Source organism: Cyclopterus lumpus, chromosome 19 (assembly GCF_009769545.1).
Source record: "Cyclopterus lumpus isolate fCycLum1 chromosome 19, fCycLum1.pri, whole genome shotgun sequence".
NCBI lineage: Eukaryota > Metazoa > Chordata > Actinopteri > Perciformes > Cyclopteridae > Cyclopterus > Cyclopterus lumpus.
Window position 1 is genome coordinate 7,526,714 of NC_046984.1, and position 27,282 is coordinate 7,553,995.

At 42.3% G+C, this 27,282-nt stretch overlaps 1 protein-coding gene across 2 annotated transcripts; it reads left to right on the forward strand.

The window, feature by feature from the left end:
- Positions 1-27,249, forward strand: itga3b (integrin, alpha 3b). 2 transcript variants are annotated; one of them, XM_034559546.1, is made up of 26 exons: positions 1-417; positions 12,691-12,818; positions 13,881-13,963; positions 14,839-15,076; positions 15,288-15,386; positions 15,485-15,689; positions 17,705-17,898; positions 18,370-18,458; positions 18,557-18,693; positions 18,817-18,903; positions 18,993-19,057; positions 19,179-19,324; positions 19,518-19,664; positions 19,778-19,875; positions 20,514-20,682; positions 20,837-20,911; positions 20,994-21,073; positions 21,266-21,343; positions 21,461-21,563; positions 21,887-22,063; positions 23,699-23,830; positions 24,351-24,464; positions 24,629-24,727; positions 24,821-24,946; positions 25,156-25,311; positions 25,691-27,249. In XM_034559546.1, the coding sequence occupies exons 1-25, from the start codon at positions 242-244 to the stop codon at positions 25,264-25,266; spliced, it is 3,156 nt and encodes a 1,051-aa protein (XP_034415437.1). In that variant the 5' UTR covers positions 1-241; the 3' UTR covers positions 25,267-25,311; positions 25,691-27,249. The 2 variants fall into 2 exon arrangements, with proteins under 2 accessions (XP_034415437.1, XP_034415438.1); XM_034559547.1 differs by lacking the exon at positions 25,156-25,311 and having other exon boundaries at positions 158-417; positions 26,876-27,249.
- The last annotated feature ends 33 nt before the right edge of the window (positions 27,250-27,282 follow it).

Genomic DNA, 27,282 nt, shown 5'->3' on the forward strand with positions numbered 1-27,282 from the left:
TACAAGTGTGTGTGGAGGCAGAAAGGGAGCGAGAGCAGCGGGGGAGGGCGGCAGAGGGAGGCAGACACCGACACCATGGAGTCACACGGAGCGCGAGGGAGGAGGGGGGGAAGCCGGCTCTCAGTGGGCAGGTCTCTGTGAAGCGCAGCATACCTGTTGGAGCTCATTGTGGGAGACGTGCCGTGCTGATCGTGGACCTGCGGGAAACCCACTGCTCTTGCGAGGCTTTAACAGCCCAAACATGTCTCCCAGACTTTTGCTGTGCGTGGTCTTGGCCGTGCACCACGGGACGCGACCATGCAGTGGATTTAACATCGATGAGCGGTTTCCTGTGATCAAAGAGGGGCAAACCAAAGGGAGCTTCTTCGGATTCTCGGTCGCTCTGCATCAACAGACGGAGGGCTCCACAAAGTACCTGTAAGTTATCAGATCTGAACGTGTTCCACTTCTCTCTCCAGTGGAGGCTTTACTAGGCAGACTATACGCACCTGCTTCAGACCAGGTGGCGTATGTGGAAAGAAAACACCATTTATCCGCCTCAGAGACGCGTTTTGAGCCCAAATAGTGCGAAAAGAACCCGCGATGAAGCGTTGGGAATCGACTGTGTATTTCCTTTTACACCTGTGGCCCGTTTATAAACTGAGCCTAATTGTTCACTGGTTTTCCTTCCCATCACACACTTCCCTTTCTCTCAAGGCAACCACCTTAAAAGGCAGCGGAGCGCATTACGTCTCTGCTAATGTATATTTAGAGCTTTTAGACTACTATGGACAATGATATGTCTTATTTGATGAAAGTCTTGTAATTGGACCTGCGGCGGAAGTTGGTACCTGGGTCAGAAAAGGTCAGCTGTAGCATTGAACAGGGATCTGAGGTATAAAAACACATGTTAATGAATACACCTTTTATAACACCCACATTCTCGTTTGGATTTGTCTGGCTGTCCATGGAGGTCCAATACATATAGTCATCCGATTATTGCAAGAGCAATTCTCCAATTTAAACTCAATCCAATGGGAGAAAATACACAATTGACTACATTTTAAATGTCATAATTCCTGTTCTTTGTGAGAATCTTTAGCTGCAGGCGACACAGCTCTGCCAGGTGTGCACAGGCCCAACAACTACAATATGGGGCTTGCCTATGCTATAAAGTTCAATATGCAAGCCCAAAGATGTCTTTTAAGGTCACAGCGAGTGGGGGAAGAAATCTGATCAGTTTATAGTTTCCCATATTTCTCACTTCTGGGTTGACTTCAGTACATATTTATTAAGGAATATACAGGAAGCCATGACATAGCATGCTTTACTTTTTTTCCACCGGTGCTGTTACATTCAGCTGAGACACGTGTCGCAATAAAAGTGTTCATTGGGCTGTAACGCTTGTAGATTAGTATTACAGAGACATAAATGCTCTTGTGGAGTTACCAGAGTTTGGGAGGATTTACATGAAAGTACATGCTTCTTGTTTTGGGAATAGAATGTATTTGACACGTCTTTCTTATATGCAGCTTCCTAAAGGAAAGATTCTCAACCGGTATCATTGTTTAGTGTATAGGATTTCCCTTGGCCAATTACAGTAGCCCCATCATCCTTCCGCATCCATGATCACACAGCGTGACCATAACTTGCTGTTATCTGTGTCATCGCGCTGCTTTGAAGACTGTAAGAAGAAAATTGTAACGCAGGGCCCACTTCCTCTGTGCCGTCACCAGTGAAGTGAGTCTTATCAACCACATCTCGACAGAAATGTCCCCTAGTTTATAGAATAGATAGCAGTGTGTCCAGTTGACACTTGATCAATGTGCCATCTTGGCCCTGTCCCCAGAGGGAAGGGGGTCACTGTCCACAGACTGCAACCCTAGAAGGGGAACACATGGTTGTGAGAGGCTGGAGGCCCTTGGGGACAAGGAGGCTGTAAAAAGTCTCATCAGTCCACTGCTAGAGGCGCAAGTAAATGTGTGCTCAATTCTACATTGCAGCTTTTAATTATGATCATTGAGGATTCATCTCAGTAGGAAATGTAAACCTACCCCTGGATTAAGTTTATAATCACAAGTGTAATACCTTTTGGAAAGTGCTTTCTTGGCGAAAGTTAGATGAGAAGATCAACACAACTCACAAGCCGCTTAGCTTAGTTAGGCACAGAGGCTGGAACAGCTAGCTGGCCCTGTCTGACAACCACATCCCTCCACCAGCATCTCTAATGCTGCTTTCCAGACTCCATCCCATTATCCAAACCGCTTATCCTATTCAGGGGAGGCTGGAGCCAATCAACCTCGACCCTGGACAGGTCGCCAGGGCACAAATAGAGACAGACAACCATTCACAGCCAGCTTCACACCTATGGCCAATTTAGAGTCTCCAATTAACCTGAGCTGCTTTGAACTGTGGAAGTAAGCCGGAGAACCCGGAGGGAATCCATGAGGAGAACGTGCAAACTCCACACAGAAGGACCGCCCAATTTGGGATCGGGGATCGAACCCGGGGCCCCTCTTGCTGTGCGGTGACAGTGCTAGCCACTTCACCACAGTGCAGCCCACTTTCCAGACTCCTCAGAACTCAAACATTTCTACCAACTAGAAAACGGAACGTCACTCAAAAGTCCATGTACTTGACTTCAGTAAGAAGCCATTATCTGATGTCCCACAACAATGGAGGTGCACATTGTAAATGGAAAACGTGTTCTCCATGTAAATTGATGACAATATTTTAGCAATATTATTAGGTACCTGGTTACAGTAAACAATCTCTGAAAGTGTAACGTTTATATTTGCCAGAAGGCTGTACTGCTGAGAGTTCAATTATTTGAAGGCCTGCACTCATCAAAGAAACATCAGTTTGTCACCGTCAGCCATGTTTTGGTTTGACGTCATGCACCTGTAGCTAACCCAAACGGCTGCTAGCGATAACTTCATATTTAGCATTCAGACATGAGTGTGGTATCTATCGTCTCATCTGACATATTACCCTAAATATCAAACTATACCTTTTAAATTTGAGGACACGTAAAGACCACAATTGTCATGTTGTCTTGTTGTCTCTGCAAGCCGGACATAAGCTGAATACAATATGCCAACGATGTCAGCAATCCATAGCTGCTCTATTTGCTTGCCTCATGTTGTGTTTTGGTGCCTTATGTCAGCTTGGACTGTTTCTGAAGTTGAAGAATCTCGGACACTTCCACCCCCAGTGTGACTTTGACCTGTGATTCAGAAGGAGTGTTAACCGACATACCTGCAACCCAAAACTCACTTTAAGTGTTGAATTTCTCAACAAGGTGTAGTATGTTTATTTCTTACAATGTTACTGTGTCTCCCATCTCAACATCCCATTTGTCTGTGGACCTACCACTGAGTCCTCCGGTCCTCAGACCCAGTTGTGTATAATCTGTGACGACGCATCGCAATGTGCTGATGGTGTTACTCATGTTTGACTTGGGCTGGTTTTACAGCGCTGTTCTGTTTCCTTTGTGTCGTCTGAATTTTTTTTGTGGTTCCGCACCACAGAGCAGTTTGTCACATGGTTCCTCATCATTGGTGCAAACTAGAGTGGGAATATTTGAAAAATGCAAGAACTGGGCACTTAAACCAGTCATGACATGTACAATGTTGAATTTCTTTGCTAATGCTCACAAGTCAAACAGAGTCCAGGATGAAAGTCAACCACTCCCAGTTCTGCAATAAAGCGAGTGCAATAAAGTTGTTCCTTAACCTCTTAAAATGAAGATTATCTAATTAGTCTGAATCTAGCAGTGCATATTGGTTCAACTGAAGCAATTAAAAAATATATATTTTTAATTGAAGGGGGTGCATGACCAATTAGTGGGCCAGCATTGCTTCTTCTTGGGGAAGAGCTGCACCTGAACTATCTAAAAGCTACCTGAGACCAATTTGTACGGGGCATTCGCTTCTCCACTCCACCCTTCTCTTTGAATCACCCATTTATTTTTTCCAGAGAGGACTTTTTTTGTTCTCTGTTGTAGCAGGGAGGAGGGACTGGGTAGTCAGCTGGCCACCTATTGGCTCTTTCAGTCCCCTGACCCCATGGTATGCTTGGAATGTATTTCCCTTCTCTGCACAGTCACAACCTGCCAGGTTTCAGGTTGAGACAAGACAGGACTGAGTGATTCTGGGGACGATTGTAGAACACACACAAATCCTCCAAAATACAAAATCCTCCCGTTCATCCTTCAGCAGACAAAGATTCCATAATTGTATGGGTGGGAACCTCTGCAACCTGATGAATATCTGATCAGAGTTGAAGTGCTTTTCTAGCTCATCTCTGTCTGACTGCAGTGGCCCGAGGCCATGAAAGTCAGCCATTTAATATGACGGGGCCTTCCCCTTTCTGCTTTGAGCTACAGATTGAACTGTCCGTCCTGCTGTCAGGTTTATAGACAGTACACACAGTCTGATGTTTGGTTTGAACATGCACAAGTATATGCTCTGCTTTCTGTCCAACCACCTAAAGTTTGAAAGAATCGAACCATTGAATTCACCTGATTCCTAAATCCAACTTCTGTTTTGTAAAGTTCATGTAATGCAGCACAGAACCTGCATATTAAGTGCAAAGGGGATAAACCCACCATGTTTCAATCAACTCACCTAGTGACTGAGTGTCATACTCAAATCGTTGATAGTAAACTGAATGCTCCAATGTGTTACATGACATGCTGTTGCACAGGCTAATGTAAGTGATGCAGGTGGGTAAATCCAACTTGGCTGTGATCCAACATCCCCCTCATAGACACGCTAGTGGTCTTTGTCTCTGAAGTGGGCCTATGAGAGCTCTGGAGTGAAACATTTCCAAATAATAAACCTGTGTTGTCCATGAGACCCTCATACATGAGAGCCAGCTGAGAGTTGTACCTGATGTGTCTCTGTTAAATAGAGGTCTGAAAGAATGTGCTATTACATAGACGAGCACACACTTTTATGGTCTGTCTCTTTGGGAAGTGCCCGTAGTTAACTAGAGTTTGTTTAAAGCGAGATGCTGTTTTCACCATGTTAATGCTTTGTGAGCTAAATAGAATACTGTATATTTCATATTATTTGCTAAACCCTCCTTAGACACATGCTATGAATATAATGATTATAGTTTATAGCATTGTATTACATAGACAACAGTAGGATTAAATAGAAAGAACAAAGACTAAAAAACATTTACCACTTTCTGATAAGGCATTCAGGTTGTTTTTTGGTTTGTGTATTTGTTTATTGTTGGTTACTCTTTTTTAATATGATGCCCTTTTCACAGGGTTTATGTGTCGGCTTGAATGACGGTTTACAAATCATTTACTAATTGATAAGGACAACTTTTGGGTTTGCCAGGTTGTAAAAATTCACTTTGATTGGTTAGACCCTTGGACCACTGATTTCTTTTTTAAATGGGAAGTGATTGTCCAATAACGAAATGCATGTATAAACAACGTATTAACCCTGCAGTCTCAAAAGACTTATTGACACTTTCAATTACTTGGTAACCCCAAATTAGCTCTAATGGCTTATAGTTGATCTATGAAGCATTATTCATCTTTTCGTAACCATTTGTAAAACATTTACAGTTAATAAACCCAATAGAAAGGGTTCCTTATTTAGTGGTCGCCAACAATGAAAACCAGAAAAAGTGTGAAGTCTTTTGTAATTTATTGGAGTCCAAGCCAAGCCACTGCAACTTTACAGGACCTCACTAAAGTTAAGTGCAAGTGTGTCCATAGTGACTAGTCCTAATCTGTATGGTATTTATTGGCTGTATCCAATCAGTTGGTAATGGCATGGGCTGCATTTTGTGTAGCAGCAGAATGAATGACGGCTTCTAATAACATGTTGAAATGGATCCCAGCGGGACATCAGGCCCCCTGCTAATCTCCACAGAGGAGATACTCTATGGTGGTGCTTTCATTGGAAATATGGTTTCTATCCTAACAAAACTGTAAGAGATCCCCCTTTTCTCCCCTGCTTGTACGAATGCCCTCAAACAGCATGGAAAAGAAGCTGCTGCCGCTGGCCTCCGGGCTAATGAGGGATACCTGCAGCTAGAAAAGCTCTATGCTTCAATACCTTTCCCTCTTATTTCATCTTTGAAGGGGAAATGATCCCGAAGTATAGGTTTACGCTTGGTATTCACGTGGATGTCAGTGAATGCGGCAGCTTGTTGTCTGTCCTTAACAATACAAACTGTGCCGAAGATAAGTTATCAAATGCCTTTCTTTTATGTAGTGTATTGCTAAATTAAAATAGTAGAATTAAATGTTCTGATCTACTGGTGTTTTGTGTTTTTCAAGCCTCAACAGGTAAAACCAGATGTTTCATGCAATTACCTGCTCTGCTTTTATATAAGATGAGTGAAAACTTGGCACTACGCAGACACAGCGCTGCTGTCTGCTTCATTACATCTGGGAGGTAGCCCACCTGTAAAGCCCATTTACTCTGCCCCCCCCTCTCCCCCTTTACATACAGATGGGGTCAAAATGTTAATGGTAATGCTCTTGATCCTGCAAGTCTCTGCTCTGGCTGCACAATGTGTCTGCTGGTGTCACTAAAAAACATGAGGCTCAGTCCAGTTGTGTGTGTTCGTTCCTGTTTTTATGCAGTTTAGTCAGGTTTGTGTGTGTGTGTGTGTGTGTGTGTGTGTGTGTGTGTGTCTGTGTGTGTGTGTGTGGGTTGGCGGTCTGACATCATTCACCCAGCGACACCAGACTCTGGATAGACTGATAGACTGGAGTTATCAGACCAACCGGCAGGCGTTAGCCAAAATAACATTGGCCTTGTCCGACACGGTTTTACTTGTTGCTAATGAAAAGAGAGTTAGTTTATTATCAGGGGATGACCTGCCATGTTTAATTTGTCACAGCGCGTCTAAATGAGTTTGCTCTCTTGTTACTGTTTCACCAACGGCAGATGGTGGTCTTCAAACAGGATGTTTGTCCAGCTGAGATTAAACTGGTGTGTGTGTGCGTGTGTGTGTATGTGTGTGCATGCATGTGTTCACGTGTGTGTGTGTGTGTGTGTGTGTGTGTGTGTGTGTGTGTGTGTGTGTGAGTGTGTGTTTGAGAGGAATGCAGGTGCAAGCTGATATTTTATTTTATTGAACACTATTCAATTGTTCTATTACTCTTTCCCCCTCTTGACTAAATTAGCATTCATCACAATGATGTCAGGATCTAATTTCCTCTTCTTCTAATTGTTTTGCATACGCAGTCTGCTTCTTTGTTTAAAACGTCGAACGTCACCATCAGCAGTCACACTGGAAGATTGTCATTATTACTTGACTCTTTGGCAAAAGTGTCGTTGCTACATTCATGCCGATAAAGCAAATTGAATCGTCTCTCAGACTGACAGAGATGAACTCAGTGACAGTCAGTGTGACTGAAAAACACACGTTTCAAGGCTTTGAGAAAGAAAGATTAAAGTGGATCAGTATTCTGACTGTTTCCCACCAGGTGGACTGCTGCTTTGGTGAAATCACAGTTCATCGTGACTGGCTCATGGTTCACTGGCTGCGCTTACAGTTTCTTCACCGCGGACTTCCTTTCACTCTCGGCGTGTTTTGTTAATGATTTACACCCTTTGGCAGTTATAGGGAAGGATTGTTTTACACCAATGAAGAGTTTGGTCTTGTTTACATTTGCCGTGTTGTGTGAAAGCAGCCGTATTAATATCTTATAAGTAAAATATAGAAAACATTTGGAGGTACTGAGATGCACAGGTGCGTGTGATGGCAGGTCTGTTTGCCCAGAGAGGACTCATCTGTTGGCCATGTTCTGTACGTGCAGACACACACAGTCAGTGAGTGAACAACTTACTGTGAATAGTCTGATAGCAACGTGCGCGCTCACCCCCACCTACGGCTTTGTGAGAGTGTTTTCCTGTTTTATCTGAGAGCCATTGTAATAAAGTGAAGAGGCACACACACTCATCACGTGATTTATTTCCCCTGATAGGCAGCACAGTAATGGTGGACCACGACGTAACGCACCATGTCTCTGGACTTTCGGTGCAGTCATTACAAGAGCATTAAAAGAGCTCTTGTGCTCGTGCTTGATTCAATCTGCGAATATAATCGCTCCATTCAATATTATCTCCATTTATTTGCTAGGTGGGTCTAAGTAACAATGTTTCCGTGGAATCGATATGAGTCGCCTGTAGTGCACTAGCTTCATACAATGGGGTGCAGTATGGAGGGTGCAGTATGGGTGTGTGTTTGTATATCTGTTTAAATGGATTTAGGACTAAGGGTGAGGATTAATAGCATTTTGTGCGCCTGCTCCGTGCTTGTACTTGTTCTGCAATTTGGTGACCAGCCATGTGAGTGTAGACCGGAGAGGGTTACACAATCTTAGTGCTGCGCTGGTGGTGAGCGTGTTTCGGACCAGGCCTCCCCAACGCGTAATATATATATTACTTAAAATGGTGGAACCATAACTACGCAGACCTCTTTTACTCATATTTTGCTCGTTTTTTTCACTTGTATTCTTCAGCCAGCAGAAATATCGGATTACACAAACATGTGATGGCAGTGATGCCAGTAAGCTCAGGTAAAGGCTAATGTCTGTTTACCACCAACATCCATCATCCACCACAGCTCGCACATATGCCTGTTGTAAAATAACCAACCAACTTTCGTTCTCTCGTACACAGACTTATTATGTTGCGGTATTTTTAGGTTCGCTGAACCTTGTCTGCACTGTTCCACCATTCCCCCATCCTCATCCATCAACACCTTGTTACCAGGGCCAATATGCGTGTGTACTTGTTTCCAGAGGGTCTGACAGTAACCTGACATATCATTTTTAATAGCAGAAGAGGTAGACCTGAGGATTTGCCTTGATTCACAAAGTAGAGACATTTTGATAGAACATTTACACTTATGACGACATCTTGTGTTGTACTACTTCTCTACTTCACTATCAGCAGTTCTTAAAAGAACTGCTGATAGTGAAGGCTGATAGTGAAAAACAGGCCCTGAGGTTCTCTAACATGAAGCTGAACCTTTTTCTTTCTTTGCCCTGAGGGCCACAGCCACATCCTGTGACAAACAGGTTGCCCTGGGCCTTATCTGGAGAGGTGATCCATCACATGTGTAAGGCTGACATACTCGAACACGCTCACAGCAGTGATATACTTGTCAACCCCTTACCTCACTTACCCGTTTTCTTATATTTATACTGTGTGCCAGTTTCCGGCCTATATTGTCTCATCGCCCTCAGCGCGACCCGGCTAAAGATGAATGTAATCTAAATGGGATATTTCTGCTGCTCTGTCAACACGACTGACTGGCCCTACACATTGTCTTGTTGACCTTGCAAAGGCCTGTGAGATGGAGAGAATGTGTCATCCAAAAGAGTTTAGTCATATTGAATTAAGTTGTGTTTCCTGGTTTCACTGCTGTTGATGTTATTCTGAGTCAGGCTGCACCAGGGGGGTGGAGACCAGGGCTTAGTTTTAATTAACTACCAGAGAGCTACTGTGTTGAGTGTCTTATAGACAGATGTCTGTTTACCAAACTGACACGGCATTGTCGTGTTTTCTCTTTTTCTCTCCTGTGAGATAAGGAGCCCTTTTTGCTCTCCCTTCCCTTCCATCACTCCCTCGCTTTTTCAACACCTCCTCCCCCTCCTTTGTTTTTGCTGCTGTCAGGAGCTGAGGTGGGCAGTTGTGATTAAGATGACTTCATAAATTGACCTCTGTTTGTTTAACTAAACACCACTGATGTTATTGTAGTTGATCCAACTCCTTTCCTCTGGGTATTTCTTAGCTCCAGGTGTCAAGAATGCGGGCAGCGCTCACCTTGGCTGGGTGTGTTCGCCTCAGTAAATGTTTGGCTTAGTCAGCCGTTGCTATCACTTCTGAGGCAGAGAGGCAGATTTTAACATGTTCTCGGAGTAGGAATGTAGCTCCAGGTTGCCCCTCTTCCCTTCTCTGGGCCTTTGACAGCCTGGTTATGAGGAGGTGATGAGCAAGGAGGGAGGAAGGAGGAGAGCACACGGGACAGGATATGAGGTGTGTTTTCATGGGCAGGTCCATAAAGTGAACAACTTGAGGCTTTTAATTTGTTTGTTGAGATTTAGAGAGGTTTTCATCTTTCATCTAATAATAAGTGATATGACATATTACACGTTCAGCTTTTGTGCTGAGTAAACAAACAATTTGCAGTAAAACTATTCAATTAGCAAGCTTAACTGTCCTAAGCTAGCCATTTCCCCCTGTTTCTAGTCATTGTGCTAAGCTAAGCTAATAGTTGGGTGGCTGCAGCTTCGTAAACCTCACTCACATGAGAGTGGTATCAATCTTCACTTCTAACTCTCTCCAAGGAAGTGAATATTTTCCATAATGTCAAACTATTCCTTTAATTTAAGTGTTACCTTCATGAAAATACCACTTTCTAGTTTTGAAGCTGTGTCTTCACTGTAGGTCGAACCTGATGCGTCAATCAGCACTGTTGAATTTCCACCACAAACACAGGTGACCCACGTGGCTCCGATGAGACCGTGAGACGACAATGAGTATGTTTATGAAGTATTTTTCTACGGTTTGCTGCAACAACCACGCTGACAGCCAAGATTACCCAAGCTTTCCTGAAGCATGTGTGATTACCGCTGGACTTTGTGCCTCAATTGGTCTTTCTTTCTTTTCTGGCTGTGCAAATTCACACTAACTGGCCTCTTTGTTTTTCATAACAGTCTGGCTTATTCTCTGGGTTGACCCCATTTCTTTCTTGTTTCTTCTAAAGGCGTTGGATACGTTGCTCGGTTTTTCCCAAAATAATTGCTGACCTTATAAATGAGTGTTTTGAGACACTGTGCCCTTTACAGCTGAAAAACATGAAAGGTGGCCATTGACTTCTGATTTAAAGGCTACGGGAGAAGACCAGCAAGTCATGTATGCAGAGAAAACACAAGTACTTGCTCATGTGCTTACCTTTTCTGTTGTATGGGAGCACAGACACACACATGTAGGTTAGCTTATGGATGGGGCTACACACTCACAGTGGGACTCTGTGGCCCCGATTCTCCACATATCAGTCTGTCCCACTGAATACTACTCCCTGTGGAATATCATGCTGTCTGAATTACTGAATGATAACCTGAACCAAGGACTGTAACTCCCACTCCACTGTAAACCACCGGCCTGAGGAGGCCATCTTTAGCTACAGCTCTTGCTGTTTGTCATCACTGTGGCAAGATAATTGATTCATTGCTGATAATACCCATCTGGTGGCAGAAAGAAGGGATAATTGTACCATTCTGTTTCAAACTAAGGCTGGAGGACGAAAACATATTTTGTGTAGAGCAATGTGGTCACTTTCAAATAGCTCTGTATGCCATAGCTCTTGAACTTAGACGTGGCTGATTTCAACGCAAAGCCAAACTTTCTGAGTATGATCAGGTTCATATGACACATCAAAGAGAACATATTTGTGTCTGGGGATGTTCTCATGATTGGATTCCAAGTATTTATGGGGGCATTTTGTCTACGCGTGTGTGTGTGTGTGTGTGTGTGTGTGTGTGTGTGTGTGTGTGTGTGTGTGTGTGTGTGTGTGTGTGTGTGTGTGTGTGTGTGTGTGTGTGTGTGTCTGGATACAGAAGGCTGTGGTGGAGTGGTACAGCCTGATACACAGTGTTACTGGGTTTATGAAAACCCACCGCATAACCGGCGAGTAATGTGTGAGCAGCCACGAAATATATTTCACAAAATCTATGAAATGTTTTCTTCACCATTTTACTCAAGTAGTTCCGTATGCCTCATCCTTCTGTCATGTTGTACCTCTGAGAACATAATAATCAAGTTGGACCAATGAAGGGTTGACTCATGAGAGACATTTTATTTTGAAGGCACAATGACCGTACTGTAAAGGTGTATCTTCAAGTACACACCCATTATCAGTATTAATACTGACTTATCTGTGTTTAAGGGGCAGCCCACAAGCTTTGACTAACAGCTGGACTCACGACTTCCCCCTGTTCACCATGCGCTGCCATCATCGTGTCAGCGTCCAGCCGACATTGCACATTCAGAAAGTTTGAATAAAAAGAACACATTTAACATGGCTTTATGCTTTTGTTTCCCACATAGTAGAGCAGGACATCTGTGACACACACACACACTGTAAACAAGATTGTCGGCGTCCCCCGCCCTCAAAGTGGAGCTAATAAATCTTGTGCTGACAGTAAATAGTGAGTCCCAGTGCAGATCATTGTAGAGGGAGTAATCCCTCTACTTCAAAGTGCTGTGGTGTGTTAATAGGTGCTGATGTAGGGAGTGTCTGGGGTGAGTTGACAAAAAGACCAGGTCCATCCCCAAGAAGCTAGTTTGTGTGTGTGCGTGCCCAGACTTGTCACAGGTCACGCTCTGACTGCTCCACTCTTTCCAATTCATAGGTCAGGTGAACTGGCTCACTCTTTATGTGTGTGTGTGTGTGTGTGTGTGTGTGTGTTTTTTTTGTTTTGTGTGTGTCTGTCTGTGTGTGTGTGGGGGGAACTGAATACATACTACTGTGTCTAAGGTGGAAGATGGAGGTAACATACTATACAACTCAAACCTGTTGGATTTTCTGTTTAAACTAGAGGGATTATCTCCGCAGTCATCTATCTTTTCTTGTTGCTGCTTTTGCAATATGTTGTATCGTCTAACAACATGAAAAAAGGTCGGATATAATCTAATAATCTGTCTCTGTCTTTCTGTCCAGGCTTCTTGCAGGAGCACCCAAAGAGAAAGCTGCATCTTTAATAAATGTTAATGAAACAGGTGCCGTCTACTCCTGTCCCATTACAACAGACGCCTCCGACTGCTCCAGAATGGACCTGGTCAGCTCAAGTAAGCATGACGCATGCCTCTCAGATGGGGTTCCTCATTTTGTCATTTCACAGGGGGAATGGAGGGTTATAACAGAGGATTTGAGTGAGCCTGAGTCAGACAGTGAGGGTGCAGCTGGTTAGCTTTCATGTAAAAACAAGAGGAAGACTACAGCCATGCTGGCTGCTCTGTGAGGCTGTACTTAGGCACAGCAGCGAGCTTGGTTTTAAAATGCTCACGAGCACGAAACAAAACATAGAGCTGAGGCTGATGGGAAACCAAAAACTCCTAGATTTCCCATAATTCACCCCACCAGCCTCTTTTTTTTAGACTTCTCCCCGTCTATTCAACACGACTTGTCAAAGCTTCCTTCAGAGCCACAGAGGACATTACACAGAGGTTTTCACAGGCTGATCATGAGTAAACTGACCTTTATGGGTACAATTGAGTTTCCCTTTAACACTTAGAGGTTACTGTAGGAGATTTCCCTGATTGCAAATAACTGTAAATAATCAACCGGTTTTAAACAATCTCAGAGTCTAATTACTCCTTGGCATCTCGCATTCACGATCATTTGCTGCACCTACACAATGAGCTCCAGGATATGAAACTCTGAAAGCGCATCTTTTCTTAATTGAAGGTTATTAACTGATAGACTTACCGCTCTCCTACCTGGAGGTGAATAGGCCCCCCGGAGGCAACAAGTAAGAACCATAATAAAAGAGTTGCTCACCACTTTTGATGTTGAGGTTGGAGTGACTGTTGCAGCACATTTTTGTGGATAATATTTGTCAGGGCATGAATAAAGCTCTCTTTGGGTTGGTTTTCCTTCGACTGTATTCACAATGCTTATGTTGAATGAGATTATTCTTCTATATAGTGAATAATATGAATATGGTTATCATAATATGATTTCTTTGGTTAAAATATGATACTGAACAGTAGAAACCTGTTTTTTAAAATCAAAGGCGAACCATTTTAATAATCTGAATGTGAAATGATATTTCAACACTTTTATTTCCACGTTCATAGTAACACTTTAAAAACCCTTTAATGTAATTCCCACCTCTGACCCATCCACAGCAAATCCATCCGAGATGGTGGAGGGCATGTGGCTGGGTGTGACGGTGGCCAGTCAGAGAGACCATCCAGCGGGACGCGTGCTGGTGAGATGACGTCCTGTTTTACTCTCTTAGTCAGTGTCGCAGGTGGAATATTATATAGGTGGTAACATTTATTGCAGCACTGGGAGGATGTGGGGTGAGATATAACCTTTTGTATTTCATTATTATGTGTCACAGATGACACACTGTGCTTGTTGCAATATGTACTGCAGCACAAAGCAACCGGATGATGCACTCAACACGCACACACAAGACAAAATGACACATGCCGGTATGAATTGCCTGGTAGAGTCATGGTAATATGTAATATATTATATTTCTCCAGAGAGATTTTTCAGAGGAACGCTTTTTTTTTCTTTGGTTGAAAAAATATGTATATTGGTAAATTAACCATTTTACCCTTTCTATGTGTTTAATTTTAAATTGTAAAATCTTGGACCTCACATCTAATACTTCGATTAATGCTGGAAACTGCAAGACACATTTTGTATTTATTTTCATAGATTGATTAGATAGTGTATGTTTGGTTTAGTTCTGTATTTCTATCCTATTATATAGCAGCATTGTGTCACATCATATATTGTTAAAACAACAACAACACATGGCTTACAAAAACAGACGGCCTCATCCTCTTACTGCATGTTAATTGTGTAATGCAAAAAGGGGCAATACTACTGTAATGATCGGGAATTTATTTTGGGTATTGTTTTAATTTAAGTTACTTTAAAGGATTTTTTGGCTCTTCGCCATCTTATATTTCTGAGCAAAGTAAGATATTCCTTTTTTTTTGTATAATTCTAGCTCAGATACAATCCTATGTCTTCATTAGAAGTGATTGCCAGATTTGACACATTGTAAGTTAGATCAATTACACAGTCCATGACGTCCCAGAATGCACTCTCTTCTCTGGTGTCCAGGCATGCGGGCATCGCTATGTGAAGATCACAGAGGAGCAGAGACGGATGATTGGAAAGTGCTATGTCAGGAGCAATGACCTGACCTTTGACCCCAACGATGACTGGCAGACTTACAGTTATGAGGTCTGCAACCCCAACTTCGACATGGAGCTTGAGGGCATGTGCAACATGGGCATCTCAGGCGGCATGACAGACACTGATGTCTACATTGGCGCTACAGGCAGCTACTTGTGGCAAGGTTGGCACTAAAGAGTTAACACCAAAAAGAGTGTGTTTTGTTACTTAACACTGAAATAATGGCCTGGTTTCACAGACAGAGATTAAACCCTGTGCAAGTCTGCTAAATTCTAGTGTTAGTCTAACTCTGGGATTATTCTCTGTCTGGGAAAGTTCTCCTTTGTGCATGAAGCAGACATAACCATGTTGTTTAATCCTGTTTTTTTATAAAGGAAATGTGCATGTAACGTGGAGAGATCCAGATCCAGCAAATGCCTGGGACTCTATAGGCAAAGACTTTGGACAGCTGAATAGACGATACAGATATATGGGTACATATACAGTACAAATCCTTTTGCATCATATAAATAGATAAATGAATGGACTTTCCAGTCAGATGACAGTGCATCTCAAATGCTATCTTCCGCAGGTTACTCAGTTCTTGAAGAGAGGAAGATGCTCAGCCATGACGAGTACACAGTGGTGACAGGGTCTCCAAGGGACGAGTCCAAGGGCTCTGTGATGTTAGGGAGAAAGACCGACAAGAACATCGAGCCGGTGCTCATCCTCCCTGGGGAACAAGTGGGTTCGTACTTTGGGAACAGCCTGGCCGTCACCGACCTCAACAATGACGAGTGAGTCTCTGCACACCACACTGAAAATGATTACTATCTTTAGCTTGTTGTTTCAAATATAGTCCATTAAGAAATTATCCATGCTGGGAATCAATTAGACTCTTTTTTAAATCCATTGGAGTCAAATCAGTCTCAATATTTATGAATACACACAGAAGGATTCACAATGCAGTTTGTGTTTTGTGTTTATATATATATATATACACGCACACACACACACACACACACGCACACACATGGACAACATTGTTGGTATCCTTCAGTTAAAGAAAGAAAAACCCACAATGGTCACTGAAATAACTAGAAAATGAAAATGAAATTCAGAAATTGCTTTTATATTGTGGTTCAACAGAATCATTAAAAAATGATGGTACCCCTAGAAAAGATTGAAAATAATGTAACCATAAGCGATGTCCTCTAATTAGCATCACAGGTGTCTTCAAACTTGTACTCAGTCAGTCTGCCTCTTTAAAGGGTGAAAAGTAGTCACTGTGCTGTTTGGTGTCACATTGTGTACCACATGGACATGGACCACAGAAATCTAAGGAGAGACTTGTCTTTGCAGATTAGAAGGAACATTATAGACAAGCATGTCAAAGGTGAAGGCTATGAGACCATCTCCAAGCAGCTTGATGTCTCTGTGGCTACAGTCACACATATTATTCAGAAGTTTAAGGTCCACGGGACTGTAGCCAACCTCCCTGGACGTGGCTGCAAGAGGAGAATTGATGTCAAATTGAAGAGACGGATAACACGAATGGTAACCAAAGAGCCCACAACAGCTTCCAAACATGGAGGAGGCTTGGTTATGTTCTGGGGCTGCTCTGCTGCATCTGGCACAGGGGAGGGGGTCTTGAATCTGTGCAGGGTACAATTAAATCTCAGGACTATCAAGGCATTCTGGAGCGAAATGTGATGCCCAGTGTCAGAAAGCTTGGTCTCAGTCGCAGCTCATGGGTCCTCCAACAAGATAATGACCCAAAACACGCAGCTAAAAACAACCAAGAATGGCTAAGAGCAAAACATTGGACTATTCTGAAGTGGCCTTCTATGAACTAAATCCTATTGAACATCTGTGGACGGAGCTGAAACATGCAGTCAGGAGATGGCACCCTTCAAACTTGAGACAGCTGGAGCAGTTTGCTGACGAGGAATGGGCAAAAACACATGTTGACAATTGAGAGTTACAGAAATTGCTTGATTGCAGTGATTGCCTCAAAGGTTGTGCAACAAAATATTAAGTTAGGGTTACTATCAATTTTGTACAGGCCATTTTCATTATTATTGTTATTATTATTTTTAATGATTCGGTTGAACCACAATTCAAAAGCAATGTCTGATTTTCATTAGCTAATTTTTATTACTTTTTTTGTCAGTTTCAAGTGATTGTCTATGTAACAACATCCAAATATATTTTTGATGAAAATTGTAAATATGTTTTAATACATATATTTGTGGATTTCTATCATTCTATCATTTATTCAAAACAAGAAATATCAGAAATACATTTGTGATATTTGTTTTTTTATTTGCGGGTTTTTTCAACATTGATATAAAATGGAGAGATTTATAGATAAATCACAACATACATTGTAAACCCTTGTGTGTGCATTGATATTGAGACTGATCTGAGTTCGGAGAAGAAGAAAAGCAGAGGTGTTGTGTAACTCTAAATTGTCCTTTAGAGCCCTTATGCTTGAATGCTGTGTAGTTTTGATCTGCCTTGTTATGCGGAGAATGCGTGACACTCGTGTTTCTATGACAGAAGAAAACCTGTCCTTTCAGCAGCTGAAAAAAAGTGTTTATCGTTTATCATGACACAATGGTGAAATCATGTGTCTCCCTGAATGCACACGTTAAACCTTGTTTGGTCTGTAAGATTTTTAAGGAATACAAAGATTTGAGATCCAAGGACTATACTATTTAAGGTTGTCGTCTTCTGGTTTGTATGTGTATGTGCGCAGTATGTATGCATATTAACGAATCTTTTTGGACATTTCCTTTGCTTATCACAGCTGGAATGACTTGATCGTGGGCGCCCCATTTTACTTTGATCGTATGAAGGATCAGGGAGGAGCGGTGTATATCTTCATGAATGAGAATGGATCGTTCCAAAAGACCGCCAGCATGGTGCTCAAGGGCCCCTCAGCCTCTGCTTTCGGCTTTGCAGTGGCTCCCATCGGCGATGTCAACCAAGATGGATTCCAAGGTATGACTCTGAACGCAACATTTCTTTTATACTGACAAGACCAGCAGTGAATCGGTCATGGAAAAGTTGAAAAAAGACTAGGTAATTGCGCCCAAGTTCATTGATTAAGAACAACTACAAAAACATATTTTGTGATATGGCAATGCAGATATTTCTAGTTAACTTAATTTGATAACTTGTGTCTATTATTTGGTTTACCTCTGTGGATACTACTGTGTATTAAAAGGTGACAGACTTACTGTAAAGAGGAAGCATTCAGTCGCGCATTGAGACTTTGTGTGATTGTTAATTATGACAGCAGCAAAAGCTAATGTAGCCTACCATGTTGATGACTTAAAACATTAATCAGTACTATGCTACCACCTAGAGGGCAATATACTTATATTCCATCCACAGACCTCCCTTAGCTTCTTCTCAGCAGACTGCCCTTTGTGTCTTTTGAACGTTTTACTCCATTGTTTATGTCTTCAGACTTTGCAGTGGGAGCTCCATTCCACAACACAGGAAAGGTTTACATATGGATGGGAAGTAAAAAGGGAATCTCAAAGAAGCCCAGTCAGGTAATATCGGATTTAATGCCACGGATGCACTTCGACATGCTCTGAAAGGGACAGATTTATTGTGTTGACCTGGTATTTGTTATTGTCGCCCTGTGTAGATAATTGAGGGTAAGTCAGTGGGAAATGGAAAGTTCCACACATTCGGCTACTCCATCAATGGAGGGGTGGACATGGATGAAAACGGTTATCCCGACATCTTAGTCGGCTCTCTGGACGACCGCATGGCTCTGCTCAGGTACAAATAAGAGAGAGGCTAAGCATTATATGTACTTCTTTTTTTTCTGATTGTAAATGTTAAATGTGATTACACAATGATATCAATTGGGCACAATTATATCCTTCTTCCTCTTGTTGTCAGGGCTCGACCAGTCCTTCACTTAACTAGGAACTTCACTGTCAAGCCAAAGATTGTGGACCCTAATCAGTGTCCTGGAAGTACCCCATGGTGAGATGTCTTCTCAGAACAGCTCATTCTGAAACTGGCTAATTGGATTTAGTTTGAAGATACATTCATTTTTTCTTTGTGTTTTACAGCATCACAGTGACTCTGTGTATGTCTTTCACTCTAAGCAATGGAAACAAAAACTTGAAAAATATCAGTAAGCGGTCTTCCTTTACTTAAAACAAATCATGTAAATCAAATTTTGAATCTACATGTACAAACTGTTGAGGGCTTGCTGTAGTGGTCTATAACGCACTGTGTGTTTCTACTTTGTAAAGCCGTGAAGTACACGGTGGAGGCCGACATGGAGAGGAGAAGAAGCCCTCGTGTTCGTTTCCAGAAAGATAACGACGACACATATACCGGCTCCCTGAGCCTGCTGTCTTCCAAATCCACGTGTCATAAACTGAAACTGATCGTAGTGGTAAATCCTCAATACAAATGCATCAGTGTGTGTGTGTGTGTGTGTGTGTGTGTGTGTGTGTGTGTGTGAGTGTGCTAATTGATTTGTGTGGTCATGCATTTTAAGATGTGTGTGTTATTTACAGCTATGTACAGGGTGCTGTTGCCCAATAACCACGTGTTTATTAATATAAGACTCTTGGATGATTCTCCAGGCGCCTGTGAGAGACAAACTGGAACCGGTGGTCTTTTCCCTCAACATGTCGTTACATAAACAGAACTTAAAACCCAGACGATTCCTGCAGAACCTTGACTCCTTCCCAATTCTTAGTCAAGAGCAGCAACTCACTCAAAGAGCTGAGGTATGATGTGGTGCATACACTACATTCACAAGTCACATTGAATATAATTATAAGCACATGTGAAACTCCCCAGGTACGGTATGATGCAATATCATGTGTTCCATTCCCCGCAGATCAACTTTCAGAAGGAGTGTGGCTTGGACAACAAATGTAGCAGTAACCTGCAGCTGAAAGCCCACTTTGTTGACAAAGACGATAAGCCTTACCCCAGGTGAAATGAAATTCTGAATTATTAAGCCCTCTTTGACTGATACTGTTTTTTAAAGCTTTCACAGGAACTCTTTTATGGGGTTTTCTGTGATGGAAGTCGCAAATAGCTTTTGGGGGACATTCTGTTTTCAAGAGTTAGATGAGAAGATTGATACCAATCAATATATAGTATCCATACTAATATCAAGCAAGCACCAGCAGCTGGTTAGCCATAAACAACTGGAAATAAGAATGTAAGACGTTTATATATGGTTTGTTTATTTGATGCCATTACCTTTGGGCAGAGCACCGCCAGCTGGTTCCAGTCATAATGCTCAGCTAAGCTTCTGTCTTCAGGCTGTAGTCTCATATCTAGTGCACAGACATAAGGAGTGCTATTCCCAAGATGTTTCCTTTCAATGTCTAGACATGGTGTTGTTATTTAAATTTGCCCTTTGAAATGTGTAACAATCACAAATGCTTCTCTCAAAACGTAGGCACTGTCACTGCCAATTAGCTGTCCCCACCACTTGCTTACACATGCACATGCAAGCTATACCTGGAAGTAAATGGGGTCGTCAATGTATTAATTTGTCCAAATTATTGTTAAAGAATGTAGTGACGAAGTAATACACGTGGTACATGTATCCCTGTGTCCAGGCATGGGAATTTCCAGATACTTCAGTTCAGCAGCAGTATAAAGATAATACGGCTGATGGTGAACGTCACCAACTTTCCTGCTCAGGGAAAACTTGGTGAAGACGCCCACCAGGCCATGCTCAACGTCACCATCCCCGATGCACTGAGATACTCTGGCGTCAGGTCAGCGGTACGTCCACTGGAGGGCAGCAGATGACAAATGTCCATTTATTACTCATTTCCTCATGCTATGTGTTATATAACACTGTTATATCTTTATTTATGTTCGCCATCAACATATCACTATTTTGTTGACTTTCTCGATATGCTGATTTTCTGTTCAGGACCATGATGTACAATGCCGTCTGGATGGCACAGTGATTTGTGAGCTGGGAAATCCTCTGAAAGGCAATGAAAATGTATGTTAATATTTATTTTCTCTCATACACGTTGACTCCTTTCCTCCCCTGAGGCCTCTCATTCTCGCATTTCCATTATAAGGTGTCGCTTGCCCTCATGTTTGAGACCGCAGGGATCAATTTGTACACACAAGAGATTGAGTCCCAGCTGCTTCTGTCCACGTAAGTGTTTAACATTGATGCTCCATTTTGTTCCATTTATATTAAAGGCTTGGATCCCAGTTTTGATTCCATAGTTCAGCATTTTGCAGAAATTTTTATTCAGTGTCAAATGTAACGGTGCCTTTTGCTCTCGTGGCTCTAACATACAGTAAATATTACACTAATAATAAATAATAAGGGTTGTTTCTCCAGTCTTAGTGAGCAGAGTGACCTGAAGCCTGTGCCTGTGGCCCTGCTGATTAAAAACACCATCCTCCCTTCCTTCTCCATGTGAGTCCCATTCCCTAAAGACCACAGACATGCCATGGGCACTGAAGTAGTTAATGTCACAGCACTACATTTGTACTTGCACGATGTACAATCATTTCTAACTCTCACCTGGTCCAGAGCCAACGCGCTGGTAAAAACAGAATTCAGTGGGACTGTGACGGGCGAGTCCTCCTTGGTAAACACCAGTGACGTGGGCAGTCTGGTGGAGTTCACCTTCAATGTGAGTCACCATCACCACTCAGACTATATTAGACCTCCAGGATTGTATACTGCATCTATAATATGTGTACTACCCACATTTCCCTCTTCTCCACCCAGTCTTTGAAACCAAAACTTTAATTCTTCAGTTTAAGTTTAATATTGTTGTGTGAGCCATGGTTTGTGGTGTGAGCATGACCAGCGATGGCTACTATTTAAAGGTCACAAAGTGAAGCCCTGATTCTTGTTCCACACCATATTGTTACTTCTCACCATCAGTTTGATTTTCTTTTGTTTTACTGACGTTTCCTTTTTTTTTTGTGCTGCTGAATTTTCCCCCACTAGGTGAACATGAGGGGACAGCCTCTGGGAGACATGGGGACCCTGGCTGTGGAGTTTGAGTGGCCCTTTGAGGTAGTCAACGGCAAGTGGCTGCTGTACCTGACGAAGATTTCTGTGAAAGGGGAATCAGAGGTGGAATGTAACCCTCCCGGAGAAGTTGTCAACCTACTTAACCTAACTGTAAGGCTCTTTTTTATGCCTGTGCCCTGGCGACAGCCGTGGAAAAAGGCATTGTGTTGTCGAGTTGTCCGTCTGTATGCATGTACGTGATATGTCAATACACAATATTATCCTGATAATCATCAAAAATGGCACTAAAATATACTGGGATCACTTATTTGTAGTGAAAAACAAACTATCAAACAATCTTAAATAAGCTACTCCTATAATCATTAGGTGCCCCTGCATAATGAAAACAAATAGCAACATTGTGTGAAACTTTCCTTCTTAATAATTCCGTTATTCATTTTTTTTTAAAATCAGGCTCTGTTTTTTTATCTACAGCTGTTTTCAGTCACTCGTGTTAGGGTTTTCACGATTTTCCTTATAATGGAAATTCACCATGATCAACTTATTGTGAGTTGTTTATTTTATCCACGTTTAAAATCTGATATCATCCCATACCTATTTGGCACAAACACCCTTATATGCTAATTCTGATCAGTCTCCCACAAATGTCTGATTGGCTAAAATGATGAAGTGATGACATTCTGGAAGGACATGGATGCATAGTGCAATTTGACTGGTCAAGAATTTGACAACATCTAATCTTACTTTAGACTTTGGCTTCGAGCCACAATATGCCCCTTTTCCTCAAGAACCAATTAATATGTAATGTGTCGCCCTCTTTCCCTAACTTGGTCAAGTTGATCTTGTCTAATCTTTAAAATAGCTACTGAAGATGCAGATTGTGAACATAAAAACTAGTGAAAATTAGTGATTCAGTTAGTCACATGAAAACATCCATATTTACTTTTTGATACATGCTTTTCTCATCTAATCTTTCCCATCTGTGTACACTGTCAGCTATTCTGCTTTTCCCAAGACATACATACGCACAACCCTAAATGTCCCATTTCTGAAATGCCACAAACACAGTTGCATATAAAAGGAGAGGAACTGGCTTTAACGAGATGCCTCGAACCAATAGCAAGAATGTGAGAACATGTGTCTACAGACGTGCTAGCATCTCACAGCGGCACTTTGAGCGAAATGCTAACGCCAGCATGCTAACATGCTCCCAAAGATAATACTGACGCACTGATGTTTAACAGGTTTACTGTTCACACTGCTCACCGTCTCAGTTTAGCATTTATACATGACAACCTTTGCTTCTCAACACAAAGTACAGCGATATTGGGAATGTCATCCTGACGTTGCTATGCTGCTCGCATGGCGACCGGCTGTGTTACAATTACTCAGTTAAATTGAGGTTGTTTGCTGCCGTTGTGCTTTTCACAGGCATGTTGCGTGGACTGTAATCCTGATGTGAGTGAACTGAAGCAGCCTGAGCTGTATTAGTAAATGTCAGTGGGAGAAAAAGGGGTGTGAAAATGTTCTCAAAGGCAAACCACAGATGTTCAGAAATACATTTTGGAAAATTTACATGTCGCCACATCCAGACCTCACAGAGCCTCAAATAGAAAGTTATAACGCGTGCAGCATATAAATAGACAGTCAAAATGACAGTGCTATTCTAAGAAGAATTTGGTAATGTCTTTATCAAAACCAGTAATTACAACGAACCCTCTGATGTCATGTCTCTGTCTCATCTGCTTCCTTATTTCATTTTCCCTTCCCTCGCTTGTCTTCCAGTTGTCAGAGAGCGGACGAAAGCGCACCAAACGGCAGCTCGTGGTGGACGATATTGATCCAACAAAGCCACCGATTATTGAGCCTCAGGCAGCCATCAAATTGCTCAGTCTTCGCAAAGAGTCATACCTGTTGGTAAGAAATGGATCTGGCTTGTTAAGTGCTCTCATGAACAAGCTTTCGTTCGTTATTTGAAGAAATATATATATTATATTTGATCAAAAGCCATGTCTATCTGCATCGTATTGCTGGTGGGACTTGAAGAAAAGTCAGGGGATCACCAAAATCAGTAGAATTCCTTCTCTGGGAATGATTTATATCTTAACAAAATGTCACGGCAGTCGTCCTGATTGTTGCTGAGATGTTTCAGTCTGGGAGACCACTAGTGTGGCTAGAAACCGTTAGCAACGACCTACTTTCACTCAACATGGTAAGGAATGTTATCACTGTGTGCAGATGTGAATCTCGGCCTGTACTGGCTGGGCTGTCGTCCAACACCTTAAACCCCTATAATAGTATCATTTACTGAAAACAAAAGGGCTGCCAGACATTAAATAGAATTCTCTAAACTGTCAAAATCCTTTTGATAATGTGTACATCTTGAAAAAACAAAATCTGCGTTTGTGTAATATTTCTTTGTCATCATGTGTTGAAGGAATGCTCAAAAGGTACAGCGCGATGCGTGACCTTTACCTGTCCGCTGCTCAACATGACGGATTCAGCCCAGATTCATGTCCGGTCCCGTTTGTGGAACAGTACGATGCTAGAGGTCAGCTCTCCAGTTTTACAGACACACACACACACACACATTATTAATAATTTAATAAAATTGTCCATGGCGTCCTTTGGCTTCTTTTTGAAAGTGTTTTCTTTCTGTGTGTGTGTGTGTGTGTGTGTGTGTGTGTGTGTGTGTGTGTGTGTGTATTCCTGCAGGACTATTCCAACGCTCTGAGAATCAGGGTCAGAGGTCAAGCCACTCTGAAGCTCATTACAGACAAACCAACCATCAGGATGGACAGTCAGACCACCACGGTGTGTAATCATGATGATGATGATGTTGATTGTGACGATGATCGTGACGACGATGATGATGATTTCACGTGACTCTCTCCACCTTTCTTGTAGTTCACAGTAGAAATCGAACCACTGGAAAGTGATGAGGCACCCTATGAGCTCCCGCTGTGGATCATCATCTCTGCAGCTGTAGCGGGAATTCTCCTACTGGGAATAATCATTCTTATACTATGGAAGGTGAGACTACCAATCACTCCTGCACTGATTACCATCCTGAACATGCTGTATTTCTGCAGACACAGAAGAGTCCCGAATCTCTCTACGTGTACTATTATATTCTTCTCACACCAACAGTCCTTTTCTGGATTATATGAGAGCTGATTTATCACCTCCATATTGAGCCTTTAGTCTAACCTTTGACATGCACCCTCCGCCTCCATCCCCAGTGTGGCTTCTTCCAGAGGGCCAGCAGGAGAGAGATGTATGAAGCCAAAGCCCAGAAGGCTGAGATGAAGATCCAGCCCTCTGAGACAGAGAAGCTTACTGAGGACTACTGAGGCCCCCATGGGTCCCCAAACAGAACACACCAGTGGGGCTTTTGGGTAACGACGCCCATACAAATGGATTTTCTATGGATACTATCACTTAAGCTTGGGGTGTGATTCAACTTTCTTATGACTTAACTTTCTCTTTTATGGCCGCTCCTTGTGTCTTCCTAACATCGCTTCTGTTTCCCTTTCAGGCTAATAGTGTGCGCTGCTGATCATTTTATATCATCTTTGTCTTTACTGCTTTAATCTCCCTCTCCTTCTTACACAGCGTGGGTCTATCTTTACTTTACTTGATCCTCCTTAGACTATGAATCCTAAACCTCATTCTCAATTTGCCATTAATCCCCGCTCTCCTGCTATTTAAGTGTATCCTCTTTAATGTCACCTCCCCCTCTCTCTCTCTCTCTCTCTCTCTCTCTTTCCCCACTAGCTTGGATTCTTCAAGCGAGCTATCTACTACCGAATAATGCCAAAGCACCAGGGGGTGAAAATTCGCAAGGCTGAGCGGTATCAGTTCAATCTTGGATTTCAGTTTGAGGAGCCGCAGAAAAAGTATTGGATCACCAACTGGACAGAAATGCAGCATTACTACTACTGAGGCCTTAACTTTGGGCCCCGAACCACTCACCGTCACACTGGTTTGTCGCGGGTCAAACAAAGAACATTCGGCTCGGTCGAGCCACGTGCGTGGACAAATTGTGGACAGCGCAGTCCATTTGTGTATGTTGTTAATTCAATTTCACTTCATTCTTTTTCAGTGCAATATCCTGAACAGTTTGCTCAGAGATAGTAATTTGGCAAGTGTTTTTGATGAATGCAGTGTTGGAATCGCTGCATTCCAGACAAATCGTTTCATTATTGTCTTATTTGTATTTCCGTTTTATTCTTCCTAAAATCCTCCACGCTAAGTTGCTGGTCAATCATCATTTTTTTGATTTCCACCATGTCTGTTTCCTCAGAGGACTGATCTTCTCTGTGATTGTCTATGTTTTTCCTGCTCAGTCCCCAAGGTATCACATCAATAACTTTCGGAGTGCACTTAGAATATGCTGACCAGCAGATTCCTCTGTTATGAGCGTCTTCATGTGAATGTCCATGCCGGTGTTTGGCAAGCATTACATAGACTAACAACTCAAATACAGTTATGGTTTTGGCACTGATCTCCAAAAAGTTCAATAAGTGCCTTAAAAAAATATTTCCCTAAAAAACAGAGCGGTACGGAGAAAATAAATGGTAGTAATTGGTGAATAATATATAACCCGGCTTGACATGAAAAGAGTCATCCAAGCACCCCTACAACAAGTTGAAACGCAATAGCTTGTCTGTATGTAGAATTAGCAAACGTGTTGATGAGAAGATGGGAGAACAATTAGATTATTATTTATTACATTGTCTTGTGTTATTACAGTAAAGAATTTATCTTTAAATAATATTACATCACAATAGGGAGTCGTGACACTGGAGTAAATAATACATGATGTTGTATATGTCTGGAGACTGTAAGCTCTAGCATAGATGGTTATGTTATAAATTGTACAGAGAGACAGGTTAACAATAAATTGACTGTTTGAATGAATGCTTAGGTCATTGACCTTTCTTGTTTCACTGTGCCTAGGCTTCGTATTTTTGTATGAAACAGTAACCTGCACTCGGATTGTTTCCAAGCCTGTGTGGTCCCCATTGAGGTCGAGCTGCAGCACTGAAAGTAAGCAGACTGTCACGTGTTACCACTCTGATGGGATGACGTGTTACCACTCTGATGGGATGACGTGTTACCACTCTGATGGGATGACGTGTTACCACTCTGATGGGATGACGTGTTACCACTCTGATGGGATGACGTGTTACCACTCTGATGGGATGACGCTCCGTGTTACTTGAGAGCCCACAGGTGGTGATTGTGGCTGTTACAGAGGCTCCATGGACTCTGTAAGTGAAGAGGGAACGGCTGAAACCGATGCACAATCTGTCGTGGTGTTTTTTTTTACTGTGCAGTTTTCATTGTAATTAAATTGTTTTTAA

Excerpts from the sequence above, each read along its gene's own strand:
- itga3b (XM_034559546.1), top strand. The coding sequence starts at position 242 with ATGTCTCCCAGACTTTTGCTGTGCGTGGTCTTGGCCGTGCACCACGGG. Across the intron at positions 20,683-20,836 it reads ACTCTGGCGTCAGGTCAGCG|GACCATGATGTACAATGCCG; the intron begins GTACGTCCACTG and ends TTTTCTGTTCAG. Across the intron at positions 24,465-24,628 it reads GGAACAGTACGATGCTAGAG|GACTATTCCAACGCTCTGAG; the intron begins GTCAGCTCTCCA and ends GTATTCCTGCAG.